General features: G+C 42.0%; 1 protein-coding gene across 2 annotated transcripts in view; it reads right to left on the bottom strand.

The window, feature by feature from the left end:
• The window catches only part of LOC143123790 (neurexin-1a-like), a 262,633-nt gene that overhangs the window by 28,589 nt on the left and 209,854 nt on the right, over positions 1–24,190 (bottom strand). For both annotated transcript variants that reach the window (XM_076285071.1, XM_076285072.1), the window contains exons 19-21: positions 20,822–20,993; positions 14,222–14,311; positions 12,463–12,785 (exon numbers count right to left, since the gene is read on the bottom strand). In XM_076285071.1, the coding sequence (XP_076141186.1) occupies positions 12,463–12,785; positions 14,222–14,311; positions 20,822–20,993 (585 nt within the window). The remainder of the gene's footprint in view (positions 1–12,462; positions 12,786–14,221; positions 14,312–20,821; positions 20,994–24,190) is intronic.

Below are 24,190 nucleotides of genomic sequence, written 5' to 3'. Positions count from 1 at the left end.
CTTTAAATCATTTCTGCCATTTTCGGAGCTTGCTAATTGTGAAGGAGACAGAACCACCTGAGCTTGACTTCAGCAGCTTCTGGGGAGGCAGCACGAAGACGGTCGGCATGACGGATTTGCAATAGGTGGCCGGGAGACCAAACAATAGACTTCCTGCCCGTCTCCACGGACACCCGTCTGACACGGCTCGTCCGTGTGGTTAGGGTTGCATGGTGCATATAACTATGTTTTATTCAGTTCCATTTACATAATTAAGACTCAAATGCGAGAGCGATCGAAGGGGCATATCTATATGCTCATGATATGCTAGTCATGAATTATGATGTATTTTGACATTGACATGTGTATGTATGTGATGAAACTATGTAGGTGTAGAAATGTTGAAACATTTGGTCGTGTTCAACAGCATACCCAGTGAAAGAAATATGGATTTGGTGCAGTACAGAGGGGTTCACTGTGGCATGAAAAGGCACAACCTTCAGAATTCAGAGAGAATTCATGGTTGTAGGCACAAACAGAGTCCAAGGACAAAGGTTGAGCAAAGAGATGATATTGATTTCCCCCCCCCCCACAAAATTGATATTTTCCCCCCACTGTCTCTCGAAAGAAAACTAAAACAAGATGTAAGCAGCCTAGCTAATATAAACATGTTTCAACACCTTTTTCATCTTGTATCTATAAACATTAGACTATACCACTCCACATAACCACATGTTACATATCAGTCCCACGCATGTAAATAAGCCTGGATGCTTGTGATTTAACAGATGTCAAATTGTTGATGTGCAAATGATGCCAGTTATGTAATGCTTCCTCTAATAACCGAGCTGAGCAGCGATCTATTATTTAGACCTCAGAAGCAGAGAGGTCTACAGAGCGTGGAGACAATGCTATTAAAAAAGAAAAATAAATCCATTGTGCGCCCAATCATGGCAACCGACAGGCAAGAATGTATAAATAACACATCTAAAAAAAAGACTGCTAATGAAGATGGCTGAGATCTGGCGTTGGATACATATTCATCAAACAGACATCACTTCTGGCATCTGAGTACCAGGCAGTACAACTTATTCTGACTATTCACTTATATTCATTTTCAGTCATGTCACAGTAGCCTATCTGTATATAAAATGATAAACAGCTATTTCTTTAAAGACAGGTAGGAAAGGAAGTTGCAGGCAATGTTTTTTTGCATTGAATAGTGTCCATATCACCACACAAAAGATAGCTGCATGCTTTTAGCATACATTTGCCCTCACAGGAGACTTTGTGCAAGACTGTGCAAATGCAACACATACTCTCTGTGAGGGTGTTTGCTCACTATCTAGCGAAGTCATCCTCCCAATGAAGGAGACAGTCAAGAAACCTCTCTTTCTCTCTCTCTCTCTCACACACACACACACACACACACACACACACACACACACACACACACACACACACACACACACACAAACACACACACAGTAACACCTGACACATTCATCCACAACAGCTGATGCAACCACCGGCTCTCTGCTTGTTCATGTTCCCTCAATTTTAAACGTTTTTTTTTTTTATTAATCTTTATTCCTTTCCCTTACTTTTTCTCAGTCAACATTATTTATGCTTCAAAAACAGTCGTTCACATAGAATACAAAACAGCAACAACTGATATATAGTCATGGTAACAAAATTCACATAAAATTTCATGTTGAAATTCAACAACAGGCATTCAAATGAAGAAGCCAACAAAGGCCACTCTCTCAGAACAATCCACACATACTGTAAAGCAACGATGATATCAGTTGACACCTTGTCTTTACCAGGTCTCTGTATAAGGATTTACATGAAGCCCTGAACTTGTAATTTAGTATTCAGCATATACTATTGATATATTCAGACTAACTCAATAATATTCTCATTTGAGGGTTGTGGAAGAACAACCATACACTAATACAGCAAACAGGCGTATCTAGAGCATCTCTGAAATAACTTACACAACCACTACACTGAATGTATATCCTTGGGGCTGCAGCAGCTTGACTTATAACAACTTCCCCTAGGGCAGAGGACAGTATGCCAGCGCTCAATCTGCCTCCATCCAACGGAGGGGGGATGGAGAAGACTTGGCCTGGGCAAGAGAGCTGAGACAGGGATACTCCCTGGCTATTCATCTGGAACACGACCATCTGGAAGTTGAGGAGCCAGAACATGGTATGCCGTCGATTAGGAGCATATGTGAGGCCTGACACCTAACACCTTCCTACTTCGTATTCATGTGATACAACAGAACTGTTACAGTGCAACTTTAATATGCTCTAATTTTCATTGTTAATGAAGTTCCTACATTAACAAACACTCTGGGTATTGTTTTATCTACTGTAATGGACAAGCAGTTGGGACAATAAGATAGCACACTATCAAACATGCACCAAAATCCAGAGGCAAGTGGCAGTGAAGGAATTCATTCAAAATGCCATGTATAGGAGATGTACTGGAATGAAGCTCTATTTTTACAGTAGTTATGATAGCCATTGACAACTACTTCATGGCCCGCTCACTGAAAGGGCTACGTCCAAATAGCTATGGACTGAAATTGGATGAAAGACATAAAGCCTTACAGCGTGGCATAAAAGGAATGTTTTTGTTCAACAAATTGCCTTGAGCTCCCTTAATGAAACAAACGCATGAATTAAGCGAGGCAGTTTAAAAGTGCTGGGTTCATGCAATGCATTCTGTGGAGCCGGACTATTTGCTAAACAGTGGGGGTGTTAATATGCATGTAGGTCAAAGCTAATTATGACCACGACTTGGGGAGCGAATTGGATTGTAATGACTACGGAACAGACCAAGGAGGACCCAGCACCTCACAGTTGGATAAAACAAACACATAAACAAAGCCAGATCAAACAAGGACAAGAACAACAAAACAATGCATATGATTCCAGCTGTACCCACCACCTGAGAGCACTCTGAGGTTTTTTCATTCAGCACTGTAAATGTAATTTACTCTTTTATAACAAGGATTTAATGAGTGTGTATAAGATGCTCTCTCCTTGCATCTCCCATCTCCTCGGCTCTTAACCATTCCCTATAGGCTACTAGGTGTACTGTATAAAGGCTTTCTTTGGAAAGTGTAGCATAAACACCTTTCTGTTTTGGCTCGAGTTACATATGCTTATAATGCATTTCTGTTGGGAATAATCTAAGAGTTAGGGAACAAATAGAGACATATGTATATATATATATATATATATATATATACCCAGAGAGAGAAAGAGAGAGAGAGAGAGAGAGAGAGAGAGAGAGAGAGAGAGAGAGAGAGAGAGAGAGAGAGAGAGAGTGTAAAAACAGAGCGATAAATTCAAAAAGCAAGTGTTTCAAAATATGAGACAAAAACAAGCTAAATCTGTGAAGCCTCGTAATGGAAGGTCTCTTTAATCTTGGTAGAGGTCATGCAAGACGCAATGACTCACCAAAGTTGCAATTACGACAAATTAATTACAACTTGATTGTGTACATGGGCCAGAGTCTGATAAGATGGAGGCTGAGCCGAATCCTATTGCACAGCATACTAAACAGGAAAAGCCATGCAAATGAGATGTGCTTGTTTGTGTGTGTACACGTCTATGTGTGTGTCTGTGTGTGTGTGTGTGTGAGTGTGTGTGTGTATGTTTTTCCTGTGTCCCTGTTTCAGGAACTGCAAGCCAGTACATGCGAATAACACCTCTATATTTAACCAGCTTACTTTGGTCAGTGGCATGCAGACGCATGGCACTTAGAGGGACACCGAGGCAAAGTCTTTCCCAAGGATGCAGGACAATCCAAGGCATCGGAGTGACTGTGGGGGCCTCTCCCCTTTGGTTCAGATGCTGTTTTAATCAGCCTGCGAGCCCACACACTCCAGTCAGTGTTTACTGAAGTAATTAAGGTTGATACATCTAATCAGTGGGACTGCACAGGGCCAAATTAAACTGGCACGCAGAGAGAACATCAGGCTGTGGAGGTCTGCCAGAGGGTCCAGTTGTTTCAGGCCTTCTTCAGGGAAATTACAGGTGAAAAACTGAGAGACAGTGCTCTGTCTTTTGCATACGTTACCACCCTGCTTTGAGTAAAAGATGAGGAAACACCGCTGGAAACACTTCAGTGGCTCAGGCAGCTGAGAAAGGTGCTTCAGGAGGCCAGAGCTTCCACGTGCGCAGAGCACTGAAATACCTGAACGATGTCATTTTGGAGACAGATTTTTTTAATGTTTTAGGTGTTTTAAATGTCTCTGTTTTAAGTGACCTCTGTCTCACAGGATTCATTTGGAGATGCAACAGTAGTTATTGTAATTCTTCTGCTCAATGGAAACAGAGCTACTAACAATAGCACAACTCAAGTGTTTCCTCTGTGTCTTGCTCGTCCTTAGCTGGTGAGGGCGGGGTGGGAGTGTACATCCATGCCTGCAGACTATCAGACAGCTGTCTCTTACCTGCGCCACACCCTGGCAGACCAGCATCAGGTCCTTATCTTCACCTCCCCATTTTCTGACTCTCTCTCTAGCTCAACCTCATCCCTCTGGCACGGAACATTTCTGTGGATTCTGTGGGGTAGTCTCAAGGCTCAAGAACTCTTTGGCAAAAAAATCTCCTTGTTATATAAGTGACCTCATTCTGTGCAGTTTGAAAAATAAGTGTTTTTCATTATTCATCACAACACTTATGGCAAAAAAAGAAAAAAATATATCCCTGCGTGATGACCTATTATGGCCAATTACAGCCCATTATAGTCCTTCTCAGAGGGCATACTGGTGGAAAAAAAGGAAGTTTAACTCCCTAATATCACTAAATTAATTCCACTATGGCAGTACACTACTCAGCTCTTATGGGAGAAAAAAAAAACGGTACGGCATTTCGGTCATCACAGACAGGTAAGGCCAGCACCACCTCTTACTCACCTGACAACCTGGGCCAGGAGAGAGACAAAGGGAACAAGTGTGTTTGTGTCATATGCCTTATTTATCTCCTCACCCCATCGCTCAAAGTGTCCGTTCTGTTGGCACCTCTGGCTGCCATTAGTCATGTCTGCGACGGGGCTGCAGATTTATTTAAAGGGAAGCAGCCCATCAGTCACCAGGCTCACAGGACAGCGCTGGCTCTGGCTTTTTTCCCCAGCTTTCCATTTATTTACCCTTTTTCTTGCTCCGCCGAAAATGGCAGCGAGAGGAAACCTTAAACTTAGTTTTTAGCCATTACGATATTAAGCGAGCTATGAAGCCCAGGTGATGGGATGGCTGGACGGTGCGGAGGTGGGGCCGGTGTAGACAGGAGGGCCTGGGGGAGACACACTGGTGAAATCTCACATTTGAGAGCCTGAGCACCACAAGGGAAGGAGGAGAGGAGAAGAGGAAGAGAGGAGGAGCGGAAAGGAGGAGAGGAGGAGAGGAAGAGAGGAGGAGCGGAAAGGAGGAGAGGAGGAGAGGAAGAGAGGAGGAGCGGAAAGGAGGAGAGGAGGAGAGGAAGAGAGGAGGAGCGGAAAGGAGGAGAGGAGGAGAGGAAGAGAGGAGGAGCGGAAAGGAGGAGAGGAGGAGAGGGAGGGAGCAGTGCTGCTCTGGGCCATCTAACCTCCCAAAATGACAGCAGGAGAAGTCTACAAATTGGTCTCCTATTACAAAATTAAAGTGGCCCCCCTTATGGGAAAAGGGAGTGAGATGAGATGAGCAGGCAGGGGCGAAGCTCTCAACCGCAGACCAGAGAGAGGGGTGGGGTTGGGGGTGGGCCGGTGAAGAGTGTCTGGGTGAAGGAGGGGGCCTGGGAGAGGTGATGGAGAAGAGGGCTGAAGCCTTCCTTAAGGCAGCCCTCAGCCTTGCTATCTGTTGTGCCGGCCGACAGTTTGTCAGCACTGCATTACAGCCTAATTGGACGGGGCCGGGCTTCGTTATAAGGGAGTTGACACTTCATTAGGACATAGGGCTCGACTGCAGGGTACCTCCTCTTCAAAAAAAAAAGAAAAAAAAAGAGAAAGAAAAAGAAAAAAAAAGAGAGGATGCACACTTGCTCCGGCTACTGCTCAAACACTCGACGGACGAGATAACATTGTGTTGGAGAGGCTAAGACAACACGCTGCCTAACAAGGTGCAGCATGCCACACAGCGAGACAATTTGACCCAGGAAACGGTTCTTTGACAATTGGAATGGGAGGTAGGTCCAACACACAGGCCCCGTCGTGTTTGTTTTCATCTGTGGAAATGCCACGGCTCTTCCCACCTCTATGCAAACCTAACGAGACATGCGGTGGATGGCAACTCACTCGCCCCTCAATACCGCGCCTGCTCTTTTGGCCGCCACTTCATCGACCCTGAGCTTAAAGTGTGTCGAAGAAGTGATTCATTTTGCACCACAAGCTGAGAAGTAATGAGAGCTAATGATCTGTGGGTGTTCATAACCTTTGCCAAAGGGAAAACTCTAGTCCGATCAGCTGTAATTATATAGCACGCAAACCCTGGGTTGTAGAGACAGCTCACGCCAACTCTTAATCCCGCCTCGTTGATGAAATGGAAGTAAACACATTAAAATGAATCCAAGCATGTCTTGGATTTATATTGGTCTTTGGCATTTCAGCCATTTCATCCATTATACACCTAGGAAGCGTTTGATAAATAGATTATCCTTGATTTGTATGCAACTCCTATCTACATACAGGAGCCTCATGCAGAGTGCAAGGCTAAATATTATCAATGCGGATGTATGCAACTGAGAATGAACTAAATGTGAGTGCAAGTCCTTGGCATAAACAGAGGAAAAGAGAGAGTGATGAAGATTACAGGTGGAAAGATAGACAGGCAAAGTGACCCCCCCCCCCCGCAAAAAACGAGAGACTAAGAAAGACATGGGAGAGTGCGGCGTCTTTGTGTCGTTTCCCCCTGTGTGCTGTCTGGGCCCCATCTCTGACCACGACTCGTCAAGTGGCTCTTTAACCAGATGACCTTCTCCTGCCTTCATGCCCGAGTCCCTCTCCATGGCCTTTTCATTTGGCTAGCGCCCACCCACCGTCACCGCTGCCAAAGCCTGCCTGGCTGCTGTCGCTCACCCCAGGAGACTCGGCAGGCTCCTTCTTCAATACCTCTCCGTGGCGCCCTGAGCGGACCTGACATTTCTACGTTTTCACACACACACACATGAATCCCCCCGTCCTTGAGCGCGTTTGAACTTTACGCGCCTCTATCGCGAATCATCGCCGATGAGTCTGGCAGCGTTCGAACAGGCAGTTGAATGCTCTCAGATATGGCCGACAAAGCTGTCTACTGAGGTGCTGAGTCGCAAAACATGGCGAGGGAAGAAAAGCAAGGGTCGGATGGCTGGCACACAGAAACAAGCGGGCAGAATGGATGTTATATAAGTCATAAAACTAAAAACATATTGTGCAATCAACAACCTTGTCCAGCATTCCAACATGAAACTAAATCTTTAACGTTACATCACAGTGAAATTGACATCATGGCATGCTTAAAGATACACGGCAATGAACCTGCAGTAAAAAGAGCGGGTAGGGAGGATAGGCTAAAGAAAGATAGATGATAAGCTAAAACTTTCTTTTTCACACCTCAAAAGATGCCAGTTTTCTAAAATGCAAGTATCCACAAGGGTAAGTTTCTAACCACGTTATTACAACAATAAGAATACTATGGCCATGCATTACGAGAAATGCCCATGGCATGGCAGGTAAAGATACTGTGAGGTGCAAAATGATCTTCAACTGACCAGTAAGGTGCTAACATGACAGGGTTATATGGAGCATATGAATGATTTAGTTTTGGAATGGGACGAAAAGTTTCTACATTCACTCACAGTGAAAAGGTGAAGAGCAAGTCTGCTGCAGAAACAAAAAAAAATGGCCTCTTTTTTCCCTGTGCCTCTTCCACTATTCCGCTTGGAGGATGTCTACCCTTGCACTCTCCAAACCTCTGCTACGCATGACACAACAGAGGCTGGCAAGACCTCCATGTCCTGCTTCCATGACTACCCTGAAGGCTTATCAAAACACCTAAAGGTCTAAAGAAAGAAGAAAAAAACACCTAAAGGTCTAAAAGAAAGAAGAAAAAAAAGTCTTAAATTCTTTAAACCGTGTTCCAATCCGTGTACATTTCTGTTGTGTAAGAGACACATAACATAGAAGTGCTGCCAGTACTGTAACACACGTGTTATAAGAGTATGTATCATTTACTACTACTATGATGTCAGTACATGTTAACTCCATGACCTGCCACAACAGAAGCTATAACTACAGTATATGCAAAAAGGCTTCTGCACACAGTCTTTGACAGTCTTTGTTTCCTTAACCATGCTCCATTCTTTTTCATTTCTTTCACCACTTTAATCTGTGTGGGCATAGTTGCATATCTAAGCCAATCATTATCTTCATCTTTAAATGTGAAGGAAGGCTGCTCGTTGTGCTGTGACCTAATATTTCTGTAGGCAAGGGTATACTTTACTCTGTGGAGTACTTCTGTTAAATGACATCTCATCCATTCTCTGAGAAAACACCTGACTGTTCATTCAAGCCTGAAGTGACACAATCTGTTACTAATCGGATAAAACTTTACAGTAATCTCTGTTGCAGATGGTGAGCTGTTTATATTCAAAGGAAAAGTGAACATTAGCCATAATTTAGGTAATTTATGTATGGCCAAAATAAAAAGTTGACATTCATTATTAAAGGAGAAATCCGTCGATTTGTCACATAGATCTCCATTTCTCGAGTTCACCGAGTATTGTCGGTACAAAAAAAAAACCTAAAACAAATCAGTATTACCTAGTTCGAGTTGCTAGTTCCAACAGCTAAAGTAGCCAGGCAGCTACAGTGTTAAACTCTGGGGGCATGGGCAGAAGGGCTCACAGACATATCCCCAGAGTGTGCTGCTGTAGCTGCCTGAATTGCTGGATTTCTCCTTTAATATAGGAAGCCAGGCATCATTGATTAATTTCATTCTAATTAGATCTAGAAAAATCCTTGGGTCTTTTGTCATAATGTTGGCACAGCAAGCCTTGGCCTATGGGGCAGCCGTGGCCTACTGGTTAGTGCTTCGGACTTGTAACCGGAGGGTTGCCGGTTTGAACCCTGACCAGTAGGCACGGATGAAGTGCCCTTGAGCAAGGCACCTAACCCCTCACTGCTCCCTGACCGCCGCTGTTGTTGCAGGCAGCTCACTGCACCGGGATTAGTGTGTGCTTCACCTCACTGTGTGCTGAGTGTGTTTCACTAATTCACAGATTGGGATAAATGCAGAGACCAAATTTCCCTCACGGGATCAAAAGAGTATATATACTTATACTTATACTTAAGATCTACAAAAATAGTAGAGGAATACAAATAAGCAATAAGGACTTTTTATTGGGCAATGCATAAAATGGCGCTTAATGGAGAAACAAATGATTTAATCTGAAAAAATATTATGAACACTAAACATTTTCCAGTTTAACTCGCAAGCTACACCACATGGTGTGACAGAATGAAAGTGCCTGGTATTAAAAATGTGAGTCCATTGTTTGGTCCATTGGTTAATTTTGCACATGGATTATAACGTTATGTGGCAATGGATCAAAAGATGAGTCCAATGAATATTAACAGTATAGCAGGTGCTTCAGTGGATCTGCTAATGAGAGATGCTCTGGTCTTAACAGAAGCTGGGCTTTGTTTGGAGGGGATACAGGGTATCAGTTCTGGTTTTCCCTCAGCGGACATGTTCCACATCTCTACAATGGGAAGGAGCTGGGAACCGCTTGTTCTATTTTAGAAAGCAAAGGATTAACTGGGCCACTAACCATTGTTGTGGATATATTAAAAAAAATAAGCCTATTTATCTATTTATTATTATTGCTCTTAAGGAGGTTATGTTTTTGGTGCCTTTAGTTTGTTTGTCTGTAAACGATCAATAAGAATTTATTCATACAGTAAACTGGATTACACAAAACTACTATCACAGTTTTTATGAGACTGAGACTGAGGCTGAGACTGAGAATTGAGAATGAGACTGAGAGTTGAGAATGAGAATGTTGTAGCATGGGGCAAGAATTGTATGCCCATAGACCCACTTTTATCTATATGTTGTGCAATTCTGATCATTCAACAGAGTCAACAAGATGCTCGTACAGTGTTTTAGCCACTGGGAAAAAATCTGTTACTTGATGAGGGTTCAGTGCTGGATTGCTGCAGAGCAAATGTGTCTCTTAAGTGCAAATCAAATTTGAAATACTGACATAATGCCACTTCAAAATATCTGCTAAAGGCAATTTGCTTAGCCAGTCTCTATGTGGTCCACCCAATGTATGCAATTACGAGGAGGGAATGTGTAACTGAGAAATGTCAAAAAATGTCACAGGTGTTGTACTCGAATCTGAAGGCCCAAATCAAATCATTTTCATTAGAAAGCTAACAGAAATGAACAGTATGTGAACATCAGAGTTTCAGTGCTGATCAGTGTATGTTCAAAGCAGGGCCTCAGGCTGTGAGTCCCTCTCTTCATCAAATGTATTAATTCAATCATCTGCAAAAAAGTAATGTGACCGCCATTTCTTATATTAACAGGCGAGTAGCACACTGAAGATCAACTACACTTAAAATTCACCCTTTTGTGGACTAACACAAACAACTTCCTTTAACATTTCACAGCTAGTTATATATCATACTGTATACTATAAATAATTATAAGGATTAATTTAATACAGTAAATAATTATAACAATAACAACAGTAACAAATACTAAATCACCCAACACTACTTATGTATGTTTGATGAATTTACTTAAGTACAATCATCATTATCTTATCATTATGAAACATTAATCATGTTATAGCCATCTTGGGATAACTTTGTTGCTTTGACATGTTCTGTGAATCACATAAATCTCCTGCTAGCCTTTGTGAATCCATCCCTATGGGGGGGACTCGGGCCAGGGCCCAGGCCATTCATGTGGCATGAAAGTGATTCAATGCACAACGCTTGGGGAAAAAACAGAAACACTTCCTTTCGTACCAAAACATGCAATCACTCCAGGGACTCACATGGAACAATTTAAGTGCCACTGCTTCGCGTTTTCATTGGCCTCCTTTTTATTTGAGCTCTTGAGCGCACTGGCCACAAAAGCCCTCTGGGCAGTGCATCTTCATTTCTTGCTTTTATGACAGGCCCACTAAAATAAGGGGTCCTCACACACACACACACACACACACACTCACGCACGCACGCACGCACGCACGCACGCACGCACGCACGCACGCACGCACGCACACACGCACACACACACACACACACACACACACACACACACACACACAAACACACACATACACACACACACACACACACGCACGCACACACACATGTACACAAACACAGATGCATGCACAGCCACTCACCACACAAACACACACTCATATAACCACAAACATCAACACACACATTGTGCAGAGGAACCATCCAGAGGTGCAGTGAGTAGCCTGTCCTCCACTTCCTCTGACCTAGATATAGCCACTATCAGCTGGCCTTTCTCTCCCCTGTCTGCGCATAGAAGACCATCAGCCTCATAAAGGGACCATGGCAAATGTGGTGCACTTACTGTATGGAGTCACTCCGAGGCAATAAGGCCTGTACCAAATCTTTGTTTTCAGATCAAAAGGGAGAAACACACAGAGCAAAGAGGAGGGCACAGAAGCGCCTCAGTGAAAGCCGGGCATTGTACGAAACCAGGACACAACAGTCTGTGTATGTGTGACCGACCTAGTAGGAAATAAATGCTCTCAATAAATGGGAGGGGAGAAAATAGAAGAGAATATTTCGGTCCGTACAAGACGGCACTCTGTTTAGATTTGCAGACATCCCTTTAGGCCATGGCTGATTCATGCACTGCCTCAGACACATCCTGCAAGCAGTTTGTGCAAGCTTCAGTAAAGCCTTCCCAAGCAGCCTACAAAAGAGTCTCCTAATCTAATTTGGCTGTGTATGAATGATATAAACGCCAGTGTCATTGTACGTCACCATTACTTTTTAACATGAGAAGTGGCCAATAACACGCTTAAGAGACTCTTTCAATCTATCTTCACAGTTATATCAAAAATGTTTGTGAGTCAGGTGCTTGAAGAGAAAGAGTAACAGAACATGAATGCATTAACAGAACATAAATGCTCTGTAAATGTTCTATAAATGTTCTGTTATGAGGGTGGACATCCAGAAAGTAAAAGTCTTGTCATGTATTCCTTTGACCTGTGCACTAAACACAGGTGATATCATTAGCTAACTGATCTACCTGGCTGAAGAGTTGTGCTTATTATGATCAGCTGGCTTCTTTAATGTTTGGAACACATGTGGATGGACTTTTACTTTCTGAAGCTGGCATGTCCTTCTCTACACTGTCTGTTTGATCTTTGGGGGGGGGGGGGGGGGGAGCACAGATCGTGTCTGAAGTGCGAGAAAGGGCAATGCGACCATAAGCTGGCGCCTTACCTGCTGCGGTTCTCTCGGAGTCGTCTGCTTGACTCGTCTGCTGGCCGCCGTGGTGGTGGTGATCTCCATGATGGAGGTGGAGGTCTCTGAGCGGTTGGCGGTGGCACTGGACTGCGGGGTGATGGAGGAGGACGGCGCCTCGCCCACCAGACGCACGCTACCTTCGATCTGGATGTTAGGGTCGCCCTCCACTGCCATGTTGAAGACCTTGAGGCCGTTGTAGTAGAGCCCTGAAAGCTGGCCCTGGAACGACCGGGTGCGGTCTTTCTCCAAGCCGCCGATCTGAATGGTGGTTTGGCTGTTGAAGATAGTGAGCTGGCGCCCTGTGGAGAAACAACGTTACATACGTGCGAGAGTGTTTAACGGCACTCTTTCGGGCAATTAGAAGAGAGAGCAAAGAGAAGGTGATGAGAAATAATCGCGCCGCGGAGAAAGACGGATTATTTGCCCAGTGGCTAATGAGGGCGATAAATTACCTGGTGCTAGAGCAGACCCCCGGTAATTTATTGCCGTTATAATGAAGGAATGCTTATGAAATGCAGAATCAAAGGAGGGGAAAAACGAATGCAAAGAAAAACATTTGTGGTAGTCTTAAATCAATGTGCCTTTGCTAAAAGGACAATCAAATCAATGTAATAGCAATTCTTTCTCACAAGAGGAAGGCAATTAAGAATCTGATCCTGCATCTTGTTAAAATGAGATGTATTGACAGCAGTAGCTTACAACCATCTGACTCTAACCTCACATTAGTGCTGAAGGTGAATACTCCACAAATTAATGAAGGAACAGTTTTATTTAATAATTTTCGATAAGTCTTCTGACTATTACTTATCAACAATCATAAACAACAACAATACAAAACAGCTACCATTTTTCAAAATGATCTCATATTTAGAGATAAGAAGATAAGAATTTGGTCTACAATACAGGGTGAAATGAAAAGAACAGTAAAAAAGTTCCTTCAGACTGCCTTTTAGCAAAAGTGGTGTAAAAGTGAAATAAACATGGCTAAAATGTGTAGACGGGGTAATGAAGTGTCTGGAGACTTGACTCTGGAATACAAAAAGAGGCAAAAAAAAAATAATAATAAAAAAAAAAATAAAATAAAATAAATAAACAGAAAAGGCAAAAAAATGACACGTATCAAGTGGGAGATACAGATTTGAATTTTCAACACACACATGCATGCACTCAAAATTTGTGTTTAATTATTTTTATGGTCCGTAATAGTGTGCATTTCCTCTATGTCCATACCCTGTGCAAATTTACAATGATTGTTAAAGGGACTCAGTACTGAAGCCAATTACTGTTTTACTCTATTTAACATATCTACAAGTTTAAATGTGTGCGGTTTTCATGACAAAAAAACACATATCAGTATACATGTGTAAAGAATATGTAAATATGATCTCTGTCTACGAGATTACTTTTACCCTGATCATTTAAATGTTTAAGACAGATAAAAATGGCTATAATATGTGATTTATAGATAGTTTAATAGTATTAATATTAATGACTGAGTTAGATTTATATTTACAGTCCCTTTAACCTGAAGTTACAAAAAATAAAAAAGTATTATACAGCTCAATACATTATTATGCAAAATGTAAAGGTACTTCAAGCTACTTTTTCTTCATTTTAAATCGCTTGGTTTTATTGGGTTTACTGAACATTTATTTCGATTCGTTTATTCGTGTTACAAAGTATTACTTTGTTATGTTCAAATTATTTTTATTTAAAGTTTTAATCAATGTTTTACCTTTGTCGAGTAGCCATTCGTCAACTACTCGACCAAGTCGGTATGGGATTCGCTGTCTAGCAATCGCCAGGCGTTCGTTATCAAAGTTGCCTTTAAAGTTTAAAGAGACATTTCATTGGTTAAAATCTGTAAGGTCAAAGGTTAAATGTTAATACTTAAAGCTTGAGCTATACAATTGTCACAATCGTTTGTTTGGAAATTTTTAGATATTTATAAACAAAGCTATCTGCAACATCCTACTGACCAAACTTTTCACTCAATACATTTTATTTTATTTTATCAAACAAATTATTCCTAAGTTAATTATGAATTAGTCCGCAGAGTTTTCATCTAAATTAATGTTAAGTTAAAGACCAATCCAAAACCACAAATTTAAAACATAACCATGGCATAAATATTTACAAAAATTTCCAATGCATGATTTTCTTTTCTTTTCCCCCCCCCTTATTTTCTTTCTGGACAAATTTTAATCTAGTTATACATACTGCATCTCACCAGGAACATCATTTTATTTATTATTAGTCAAATACATTCAACCTTTTGCATCCAATTATTAATTTAGATCTACAAAAAATACCTCCATGGTCACACATATCTCCCATTTCCATTTAAAAAGACTAATTAACCAGTCAAAGTATGCTAACAGGATATACAGTGGTGATGATACTTGAAGATTTGCAGGTTCAGGACATAAAAAATGAAAGAAAGTTAGGCAGCTGGAACAGGCAGAACACACAACAGTACAGAATAAAAGCCCTCAGAGGGATATACACTGTGGAAGGCTTTGACAAAAGCTGACATTTAAATGACGGTTGTTTTGATTAAAACACCAAGTCAGTGTCACCTGTCTGTCATTCACATTCTTCTCATCCTCTTGTGGAGCAGATGAAACAACCAGCATCCCCCCCCCAACAAATTTAGAACATCTCACCCCTTTCTCTGCAGATTTCAGTCACGAGAAACACCTTAGCAGTGAATCTCTTTCCTCACCACCTCACTGCGTTCCAAATCAAATAGACGCAGTCTGAATACATTCCTCTTGGAACTTTGTGGGATTTACACAAAATAATATTGATTTGTTATCGCTCACTTTGCTCTGACTGAATATAATGGTAAGGGGATTTGGGGCTCCATATTCTTCATATATATTGATCACAGGATGTCTGAATCCCTTTCCCGTGTGGGAGAAAGAGAAGACGAAAGGTAATGAGTTTGGAGAGGAACTCTGAAGAGCTTCTAACAATAGATATAATGCTGACAGTCAAAATGGAAACAATGTGGCAACAGCTTCCAGTTAGAGCCAATAGCGTGATTCATGTGCTGAGGCTTAGTGAAAAGAAAAGTGTAGCTATACACAGACCAATAATCTGTGGAGGAAAGAGAAAAGCCAGTGGTGTGGACGTTGAGTGACACCTAACCATTTCTATAGTCTTCCTAAATTGGATTCCGTCCAGTTCAATTGGTTCACAGGTTGACAATATTCTGTCACATTTCAAGTTCATTCGTTTCTCTCGTATCTGCCTTGTTTTTTCAGCTCTGAGAGTAAAGATTGAGGGTAGAGGTGCTAATCTTGTGCTGAGTGACTTCTGCGCAGGGGAAAGAGGGATTACCGCGGAACATTCTGGCAGCTTTGCACCCAACTGTCTGAGTAGATAGACAAAGAATTCAATATGCCATGTCTGCCTTGAATGTCAGGTCCCCAGTCTTACTTGAGGTCATAATTCCATCCTTATTTAAAAAAAAATATTAAAAAAAATACATTTTATAATTCATGGCAAAAATTAAAACATGTATTGCCGTACCTGAAGTGATTTAGAATGAAGATGTAAACAAAATACTTCTGGCCAGTCCAATAATACTATCACTGTACAGTTCAATTTCCCTACAGTTAAAGTCTTTCTCATAATATGATGATAGACCTGATAGGCTGCTGATAGCAATAATGGAATGACAGGTCTTTGACTAAAAGCTTTTCTATTGCCCTATATATCCCGTCTGGGATAGCAAGGATCGGGGGCCACTGACTGCTGACATCCTTGCAGAAATGGATGGTGTCAGGAAAAAGTAGGTGAGAGAGCTTCATTATTTTCATTTTCATTTATTGTGTGTGTGTGTGTACGTATGTGTGTGTGTGTGTGTGTGTGTGTGTGTGTGTGTGTGTGTGTGTGTGTGTGTGTGTGTGTGTGTGTGTGTGTGTGTGTGCAGTATGTTTGTACTTATTTATCTCCTGACAGTTGCAATTCTGTGCAGATGGGCTTTTATCTCCCAGTGGTCCTCTGACAAAGCAGTAATCTTCTGCAATTTATAGGCTTTAAAAACGGTGCTGTCCTCTTTCATTTGCCTTCTCTGATATTTCCATACAGAATAAACACAAGAAAAAAATCCTGCATGGGGTTAAACGAAAAAAAAAGGATGGGGAAAAGTTGAGACATATAGGGTATATGCTGGGACATATAGGGGTAAAAAGTTGGCTAAACCTACTGAACATTGCCTTTAGATCTTAGCAGAGGCTACAGCTAAATAAGTATTAGCAACTATATGCCTCTAACATCAGTCAGGGAAATAAAGATATACTGCACATGGCCCAATATCTAATACAGTATAATAATATTTTTTTCAATGACTCAGACCTTGAGTTGTAGCACATTATCCTTCATTACTCTGCAAGTACGACCTCCTATGCAGTTGGGTAGTCATATAGTTGGAGAGAACTTCAGGAGCAGAGGCTCCGCTGCTTAGATAAGATGATCTTAATGCTGACACCTTTTCGTCTGGTAAAGGATGCTCATCGCTGGGCCTCTTGCCCACCGCCAGTGTTAATTAACTCTGCTATCGAGCCGTGATCGCATATCGATTCTCTCCTGAGGATGTGCCTGTGTTAAACAATGCTATCGCTGCTGCATATGTCTGAATCTGCATTGGCCTCCTCTCCCATGCCCATGCTCCTGAGCTCCAGCTGTGGTGGCACAGAGGGCTGGGTGGAGGGGGAGTTGGGCAGGGGTGTTGTGGGGGTGGCAGTTTTTTGGGAGCGGGATGAGTCCGACTTATCTTTAGCGCCCAGGCAGCAGGGAACCAGCGGAATGCCGGTGTGGCTGCCAGAAGGGCCGGGCTCATTCAGAGGTCTCTCCCCTCTCTGTTAATAGTGTGCTCAGATAAGGCCCAGGCTTTGTCTCATTACAAACTCCCACACAGCACACTACATGGGGAAAAAATATAAACGTGCATATATCAAAATATCGGCCTATTCGACTGGGATATAACAAAAAAATAATACAATTATTTTTAGAATAGAGAACAAATGCATCCCCTGCACTGAGAGAGAGAGAGAGAAAGGGAGATAAAGGGAGAGAGAAGGAGATATGTCTGTCCGCTCTATTGTTTGTGCACCCAAGCATGGTTGACTGGCTGCAAGGTGAGCTTGACAAACTGGGTAAGTGAAGACAGGGAGCTGCGGGGTGGAGGGTGGTGCAGATATAATAATGTGATGGGCTGGCCTCTGGACGCCATGTCACAAGCTGTGCTACGCTGCATCTGACTCATTAGGACTGCAGCTGGGCCCAGGAAGCAAACAGCGCCACCGCCATGTCCACCCCCTCCTCCACACAGAGTGCAACAGCATCCCCACTCTCTCTGCCCACTTGTCTACCACTGACTGCACTGAACAAGGGACATAGAGATGAACACAGAGATTTATACTAATAATATTGTTGTATTATATATGTATGGTCTATCTATCTATCTATCTATCTATCTATCTATCTATCTATCTATCTATCTATCTATCATTCTATCTATCTATCTATTTATCTATCAGATAGATGGATAGAGATAGATAGAGAGAAAGAGACAGGACAGAACATAGAGAAAATAAATAGAGTAGTGTACTGTATGTATTTGGGCCTTTGTTTGCCTTGCTCTGCCACTCCATAGCCCTGAGTGCTTAAGTGTCACTGTCAACATCACTGTCATAAGGAGAGTGGCGAGAGGGCTCCACTCTTGGGCTTTATGGCATAGCTGACCTCTCCCTGCCCCCTAGTCCTCTGGTAGCTTATTCTAAGCCTCGCCCCGATATTTCACCCATCATTCTTTAAAGGCAGGCTTGGCTCACCATCACTCACAAGGAAAATGTTTGAGGAATAAGGACTATTATATTTTTTATCTGAATAAAAAGTATCGGTAATGGTTTTCATACCACTTTGTTCAGGGAATATAAATATTTACACAAATGTGTGCATCTGAAATATCAATAAGAGGGAAAGAATAACTTGCCACCTCTATCTTTATGTTAGTCAATACTGATATTGACTCTAAGAAAGAGACTAGATAGAAAGAAGAATCATGAGCATTAAGCTATACATGCTTTACGTATAGTTAAGAGCCTGACTAACATCTCTACTGGCAAACTGAAATGGAAGTAGGCCTACTGTACCTCCTTATAACGTGTCAGAAACCAGAATATTACATATGCAACCTGTTCAACATTCTAGATTTGTTCTTTTTAAAATGAACATAACTCAAGCCATTCAGCGCAGCCTGTGACTTGCAAGCATGGTGAAGGTTGAGGATCTTTTACATGGAAATGGTGTACCACACAACAGGATTTCTATGCCTCTGTGGTTGTATCAAAAGCTGTGTTCAGCATTTCCTTAACTAGATGTAGAATGTAAGAATGTGCAATTATCGGGCAAGCAACACATCTCTTATCGCTCCCACACTCAACTCCGCTCCTCATTAAAAATTTAAATTCATTCGGGTTATCAGCACTTCTTTATACTTTCATGTCACTCTTCTTCCAAGCAACAAAAAGCTCATCTCTAGTGACATGAAAATGCTTTTAAAATCATTATATTATTATTATTTATTATTTTACCATGGCTAACCTGGCATAACAAATAGGCATTTTCCTCAACTGGACTCCATGAACAACAGGCTGTTGTTAATATATCTATTAAGTGTACTACATGTGAAATAGCCTTGATAATAATACAATAGTTTGGATACTGTGTCATAAAATACACATAAACTAAGATCTGAATAAACCTTGAGTTGAGAAGGAAATAGACCTTCTCTGTGGTTCAGTATCAACTCTGATAAGCAAGCAGGCGACTCTTCATCATGGGATCATCATCATCTCAAATAGTAAACTCTGCATTGACACTGCAATAGCAACACATGATCCATCTTAAATATCTAATAGTGAACTCTGCATTAACACTGCAATAACAACACATGATCCATTTTAAATATATAAAAGCCAGCAGATTTCAGTCCCCTTTGAATTGCTATTATACACTCAGTCTGATCATGCAGATGATGTTTCAAAGTTTGCATAGTCACATAAAAGAGTCTATGCACTTGAATTTAATGCAGCCGTGATCTCTGTAGCTGAAAGTCTCTCTAGGAACTGTTTACATTACAGAATTATTCATAGGATGTACATCATAATTCACACAGTGTGTGTTTGTGTTTGCGTGTGTGTGCGTGTGTGTGTGTGTGTGTTGGTATGTTCTTGAAGTCAATAGAGCATCTCTCGTGTAAATAAATACCATATGCTATGGGCACCGTATCTAGGCAATTAACCCTGAACAATGATCATTTGCGTAGGCTGCTGGTCAGTATCCATTACGATTCTCAGCAGAGGGGTGGGGAGGCTATCTGTGAACGGTCCCTTTTCATTCCAGGCACAGGATTTCACATGCCTGAGTAGGTCATCAGACACTGCGGAGGGAGGGTGGTGGTGGTGGTTAGTGGTGGTGGTGGTGGGGGCTTGGGTGTGGGTGGGTTTAATTCATTCGCCCGCTTCCATGGCTGTAGACACGGTGAGAAAGGGCATCTTTTGCATACCACCTCCCAACTTATTTCCGTTCCAGTGACAGGCACAGACAGCGGGCTGCTTTAAGTGCAGAAGAGGCAGCATAGGAGGCGGATGTTTGATGTGTGTGTGTGTGTGTGTGTGTGTGTGTGTATGTGTGTGTTTATGTGGGGGTGGGGGGATATTGGAGTTCACACTGGACTGTGCAGGGCTGGCCAATCGAACGCAAGACACTACTGTGTGAAGAAGGGCCACTTGCTGCTGTTTACCTGAGCATCAAGTCCCCAGAACCTTGTGACTCATCTGTCCTGGAAGTGGCTAAATAAGAAAATGGTTGCCATGGGGATAGCATTTCATCTACTTGAATGTTTGAGTTTTTTTGTCTCTCTCTCTTCCTCTCCACTCTCTGGGCAAGACAGCATATATTTACTGACTGAATAAGGAGGGAGGGGGAAGATGGTCGACTAAAAAAAAAGCATCCTTCAGAGCTTTTGTCAAAGCCGTTCGACAGCTTACACCCATACTCTCATATCTACATGGCTTTCAACAGTGACCATATCAACAGCACACACAGAGAACAGCAACAGCATACAGCATACACAGAGTGATATAGGGTAAGTATCTTTGCAGATGACACAGATCGACAACACAAACATAAATAAATTCATCTAATGCAACATTTCCTTCAGCATATACTGTACTAAAGCATGTAAGTCTTAAACAACAGTCTATGTTGATCAGAGAAGTAAAGGTTAAAAGGTCAGAGGTGAACAGAGAAGATGCCTTACCTGTGGGGTATCGCTCAATGATTGGCAGGTCATCCACCTGCAGCGTGGCATTACCACCACTCCGTGTAAACCTCACTATATGGTACTTTCCATCATTTACAAACTTTGCCTTCTCCTCAATGTAAATGTCATCTGTTCCCACATTGAATACTACAGCGATATTCCCTTTGTCCTGCAGACAGAGAAGAGAAGAGACAGACAAAAAGAAAATAATTTGAATTGCCAGTGAAAATAACATTGTACAGTTCAAGTTCAAATACATATATACACATAGAACTGATGTTGATGAGAACAATGATGATGTTTATTTATCTGTTTTTTATACCTGTAAAAATAATTACATACTGCTAAATCCTATATTTCACTGAGCCTTGCTGAAATGCAAAAAGGCCTGGTCTCACACACATTAATAATACCTCTCTGTCTGGATTTTCTGAGTTATCTTGGCAGCACTGATGACACTATGATCAAGCCCAACTAAGGAATGGTGAAAAGCTAAAACCAAATCTCATAAGTCTGCTGAAACTCCAACCGGAGCTTATTGCGGGCTGAGTAAGCAGTGGAAGACTCTAATTCGATTCCGGCACACATCTCATCTATTCAGCTTTGGCCCAGTTGCATTTACGCAAACATTTACTTTGGCTTGAGACACAGCACACCTATTAAAGTCAATCATAGGCTTAGTCAGCACCTAATGATATTATCTATCCTGTAATTGCGTTCCAAAAGGGAGGGGGCCTGGACTGTAATTCAATGAGAATCTTTAAAAGAACCTTGACCCCAAAAATAGTGTGGCTTGACTTATTTTTTATGGTCGGTGTAAAGACAGTCATCAATACTAATTGACTGCATAATTTCATGGCGTTTGTCTTTTAGACAGCACATTGATTCAGGTAACAAACAAACTAGATGAACACTTTGTTGAATTTCAGTTCTTTAAAACAACAGGCCTGATTCTTTTGTATGGAAAAGGTGTTCTTTTACTCGTTATTTGGAAAATAATCGAGTTAAGAAGGAATATATTATATCTGTCGAGTTTCATGTTTGCCTTGCTGTTTCTCGTTAAAAATGCATTTTCACCAGCGAGAGCAATGACCATCTGTGTTTTGGAGTTTGCCCTACAGCAAAAGTGTGGACTAAAAAAATAAATAAAACAGTGTTCTACTGTGTTGCCATGGAAATCCATAAAATGCACTCTACACTACTATACAGCAATCTAGACGAAACCCACTTCAAAGTTAACAAGTCTTTTTTGTTTTCGCATCAATGTTATGACAAAGGCTATCATAAACATTAGTTCCCCGACTTTGTCATTACATCAAAAGAACGATGCTTTCAGGGATTTTAAGTGTCTACACCCCCTCCTCCAAAATGATTTACCCTGCGGAATTGAACGAGTTGGCACTATCTGAGCGCGCCCAGGAGAGGCCATAAAGGAAGCATCTGGTTGGCTGATGGGTCCGGCAGTACAAGCGAATGCCATTATCCAGTCAGCAGAGTACCGATGGTCTGGGCCCGTGCTCTGCCTGCCTCTAAGGGTGGCTTTGGTAGCCATTAAAAAAAAAGACATGCATGGGGAACAGCAGTTGTGCTGCCTCACAGAACCTTATGCCAAAGGGACAGAGGAGAGCTCACAGACCAGCACTTAGCCAAACTACGAATGCAAAATCCAACGTAAATTGTTATTGAAGCCTTTCTTTATGGAACGCAGTGGCGGTATACTATATGCGATAGATAGAAGGGAAGCAGGGGAGATGTGGTTGTGATGGGTGCGGTCATAGCCATCGTACACACTGGCACGCCTGGATGCTGATGAAATTTGATAGCAGTTACTGGTTTAAGAAGCGCTAGATTGGGTAACCTCCTCTCGTCACCTCAATCCTTTTAGTGAAGATAAGGGAGATTTTGAGGTGGTGATAAAATGGGCCTTATGCACTGTCGAAAGGCATTAAAAGCCAGACAGGAGGTTTTTATGTGAGGAGATTCAAAACATCATGGAATAACATGAAACATGATCAGTGGGAATGGATTTTTCCGCTTGCAGTCAGATATCAAATTACCAGTTACCAGTTTATCGCTGTTTGATGCCATAGATTTTCAAATGCATTGCAAATGAGACATTTGGTGCCTAGATTTTCAAATGCACCGTGATGGCAATAGCAAACAGCAAGTCTTTTACTCTTTACATTTTTGTGCTGCCAGTCAGTTAAACACATCATGAAAATATTTTGCAATATGCATAAATGCATGGTTTTTTGGAGAGGGGGAGTTATTTTTTCCCTCACTCTTGAAAGCGGAGCTGCCATCGCATGAGATGGCCGCCCGCATTTAGCCTTCATTTCAAGGACCCGGCACAGCAGGAGCAGGAACTACAAAGCACCCCGGCTGACAGGGCAACTATTTTCCAAGGACTGTCAAATGCATAAAGAAAACACACTAATTCGTAGTTTTAGTGGCCCATTATAGAGCGGGAGACAGAGAGAAGGGGGGGGGGGGGGGACAGGTTTAGTGGCAGAGAAGAAGCCAATTAAAGTGGCATCTTAATAGCATTCTGCAATGGACTTTTAATGCTCCCCTAAGTCCCATTAATACATTTCGTACATTTAGTCACAAATTATCTATTAAATCCAAAGTCAGAGAGCGAGCCTATTTTTGCGTTAAGCGCCTGCATTTGAAAGCGTCTCGGTTTGCACTCATGTGGATGTTTTTGTGTGTTTTGTGTGTATATTTATATTGTCAGGGAATGCGTGTGTGTGTGTGTGTGTGTGTATGTGTGTGTGTGTGTGTGTGTGTGTGTGTGTCTGTGTGTGTGTGTGTGTGCATGGAATTTCTTTTTGCTATTCTTGTTACAGAACAGAGACACAAATATATAGCATAAAAGGAAAGATGAAATCATGAAATCAGAGAGGGAGTAAAAAGAGGGAGAGAGAGAGAGAGCACTCTCTTTCTACACTCTCTGATGTCTTCCTTCTCATAAGTTGGAGGGTGATGCAGACTGGCTCTTTTTGGTTCATACGTACTATTCTGTATCTCTAGGGTGTTTGTGTGTGTGTGTGTGTGTGTGTGTGTGTGTGTGTGTGTGTGTGTGTGTGTGTGTGTGTGTGTGTGTGTGTGTGTGTGTGTGTGTGTGTGTGTGTATGTGGATAGGTGGTGTGAATGAGATCACTATGTATGTCAGACTACCCCCTCTCCTGGTTGAAAAAACAAACAAAACACATGGTCCTTTAGGATGGTTCATCCAGCCGCACATATTATCAAAGGATTCACTCCCTGCTGGCCCTACTCCCCTGACTCACATGCCACAGAGCCAGCCAGCCAGCCAGCCTCTCCTCTGCTCTCCTCTCCACTCGTCTTGTCTTGTCTCCTCTC

The sequence above is a fragment of the Alosa pseudoharengus genome, unplaced genomic scaffold (genome assembly GCF_046254945.1).
Source record: "Alosa pseudoharengus isolate Yale_2024_CS ecotype anadromous, Long Island Sound unplaced genomic scaffold, YU_APseudo_1.1 YU_APseudo_1.1_scf_15, whole genome shotgun sequence".
Lineage (NCBI taxonomy): Eukaryota > Metazoa > Chordata > Actinopteri > Clupeiformes > Clupeidae > Alosa > Alosa pseudoharengus.
This window is presented reverse-complemented; position numbering and strand designations above follow the sequence as displayed.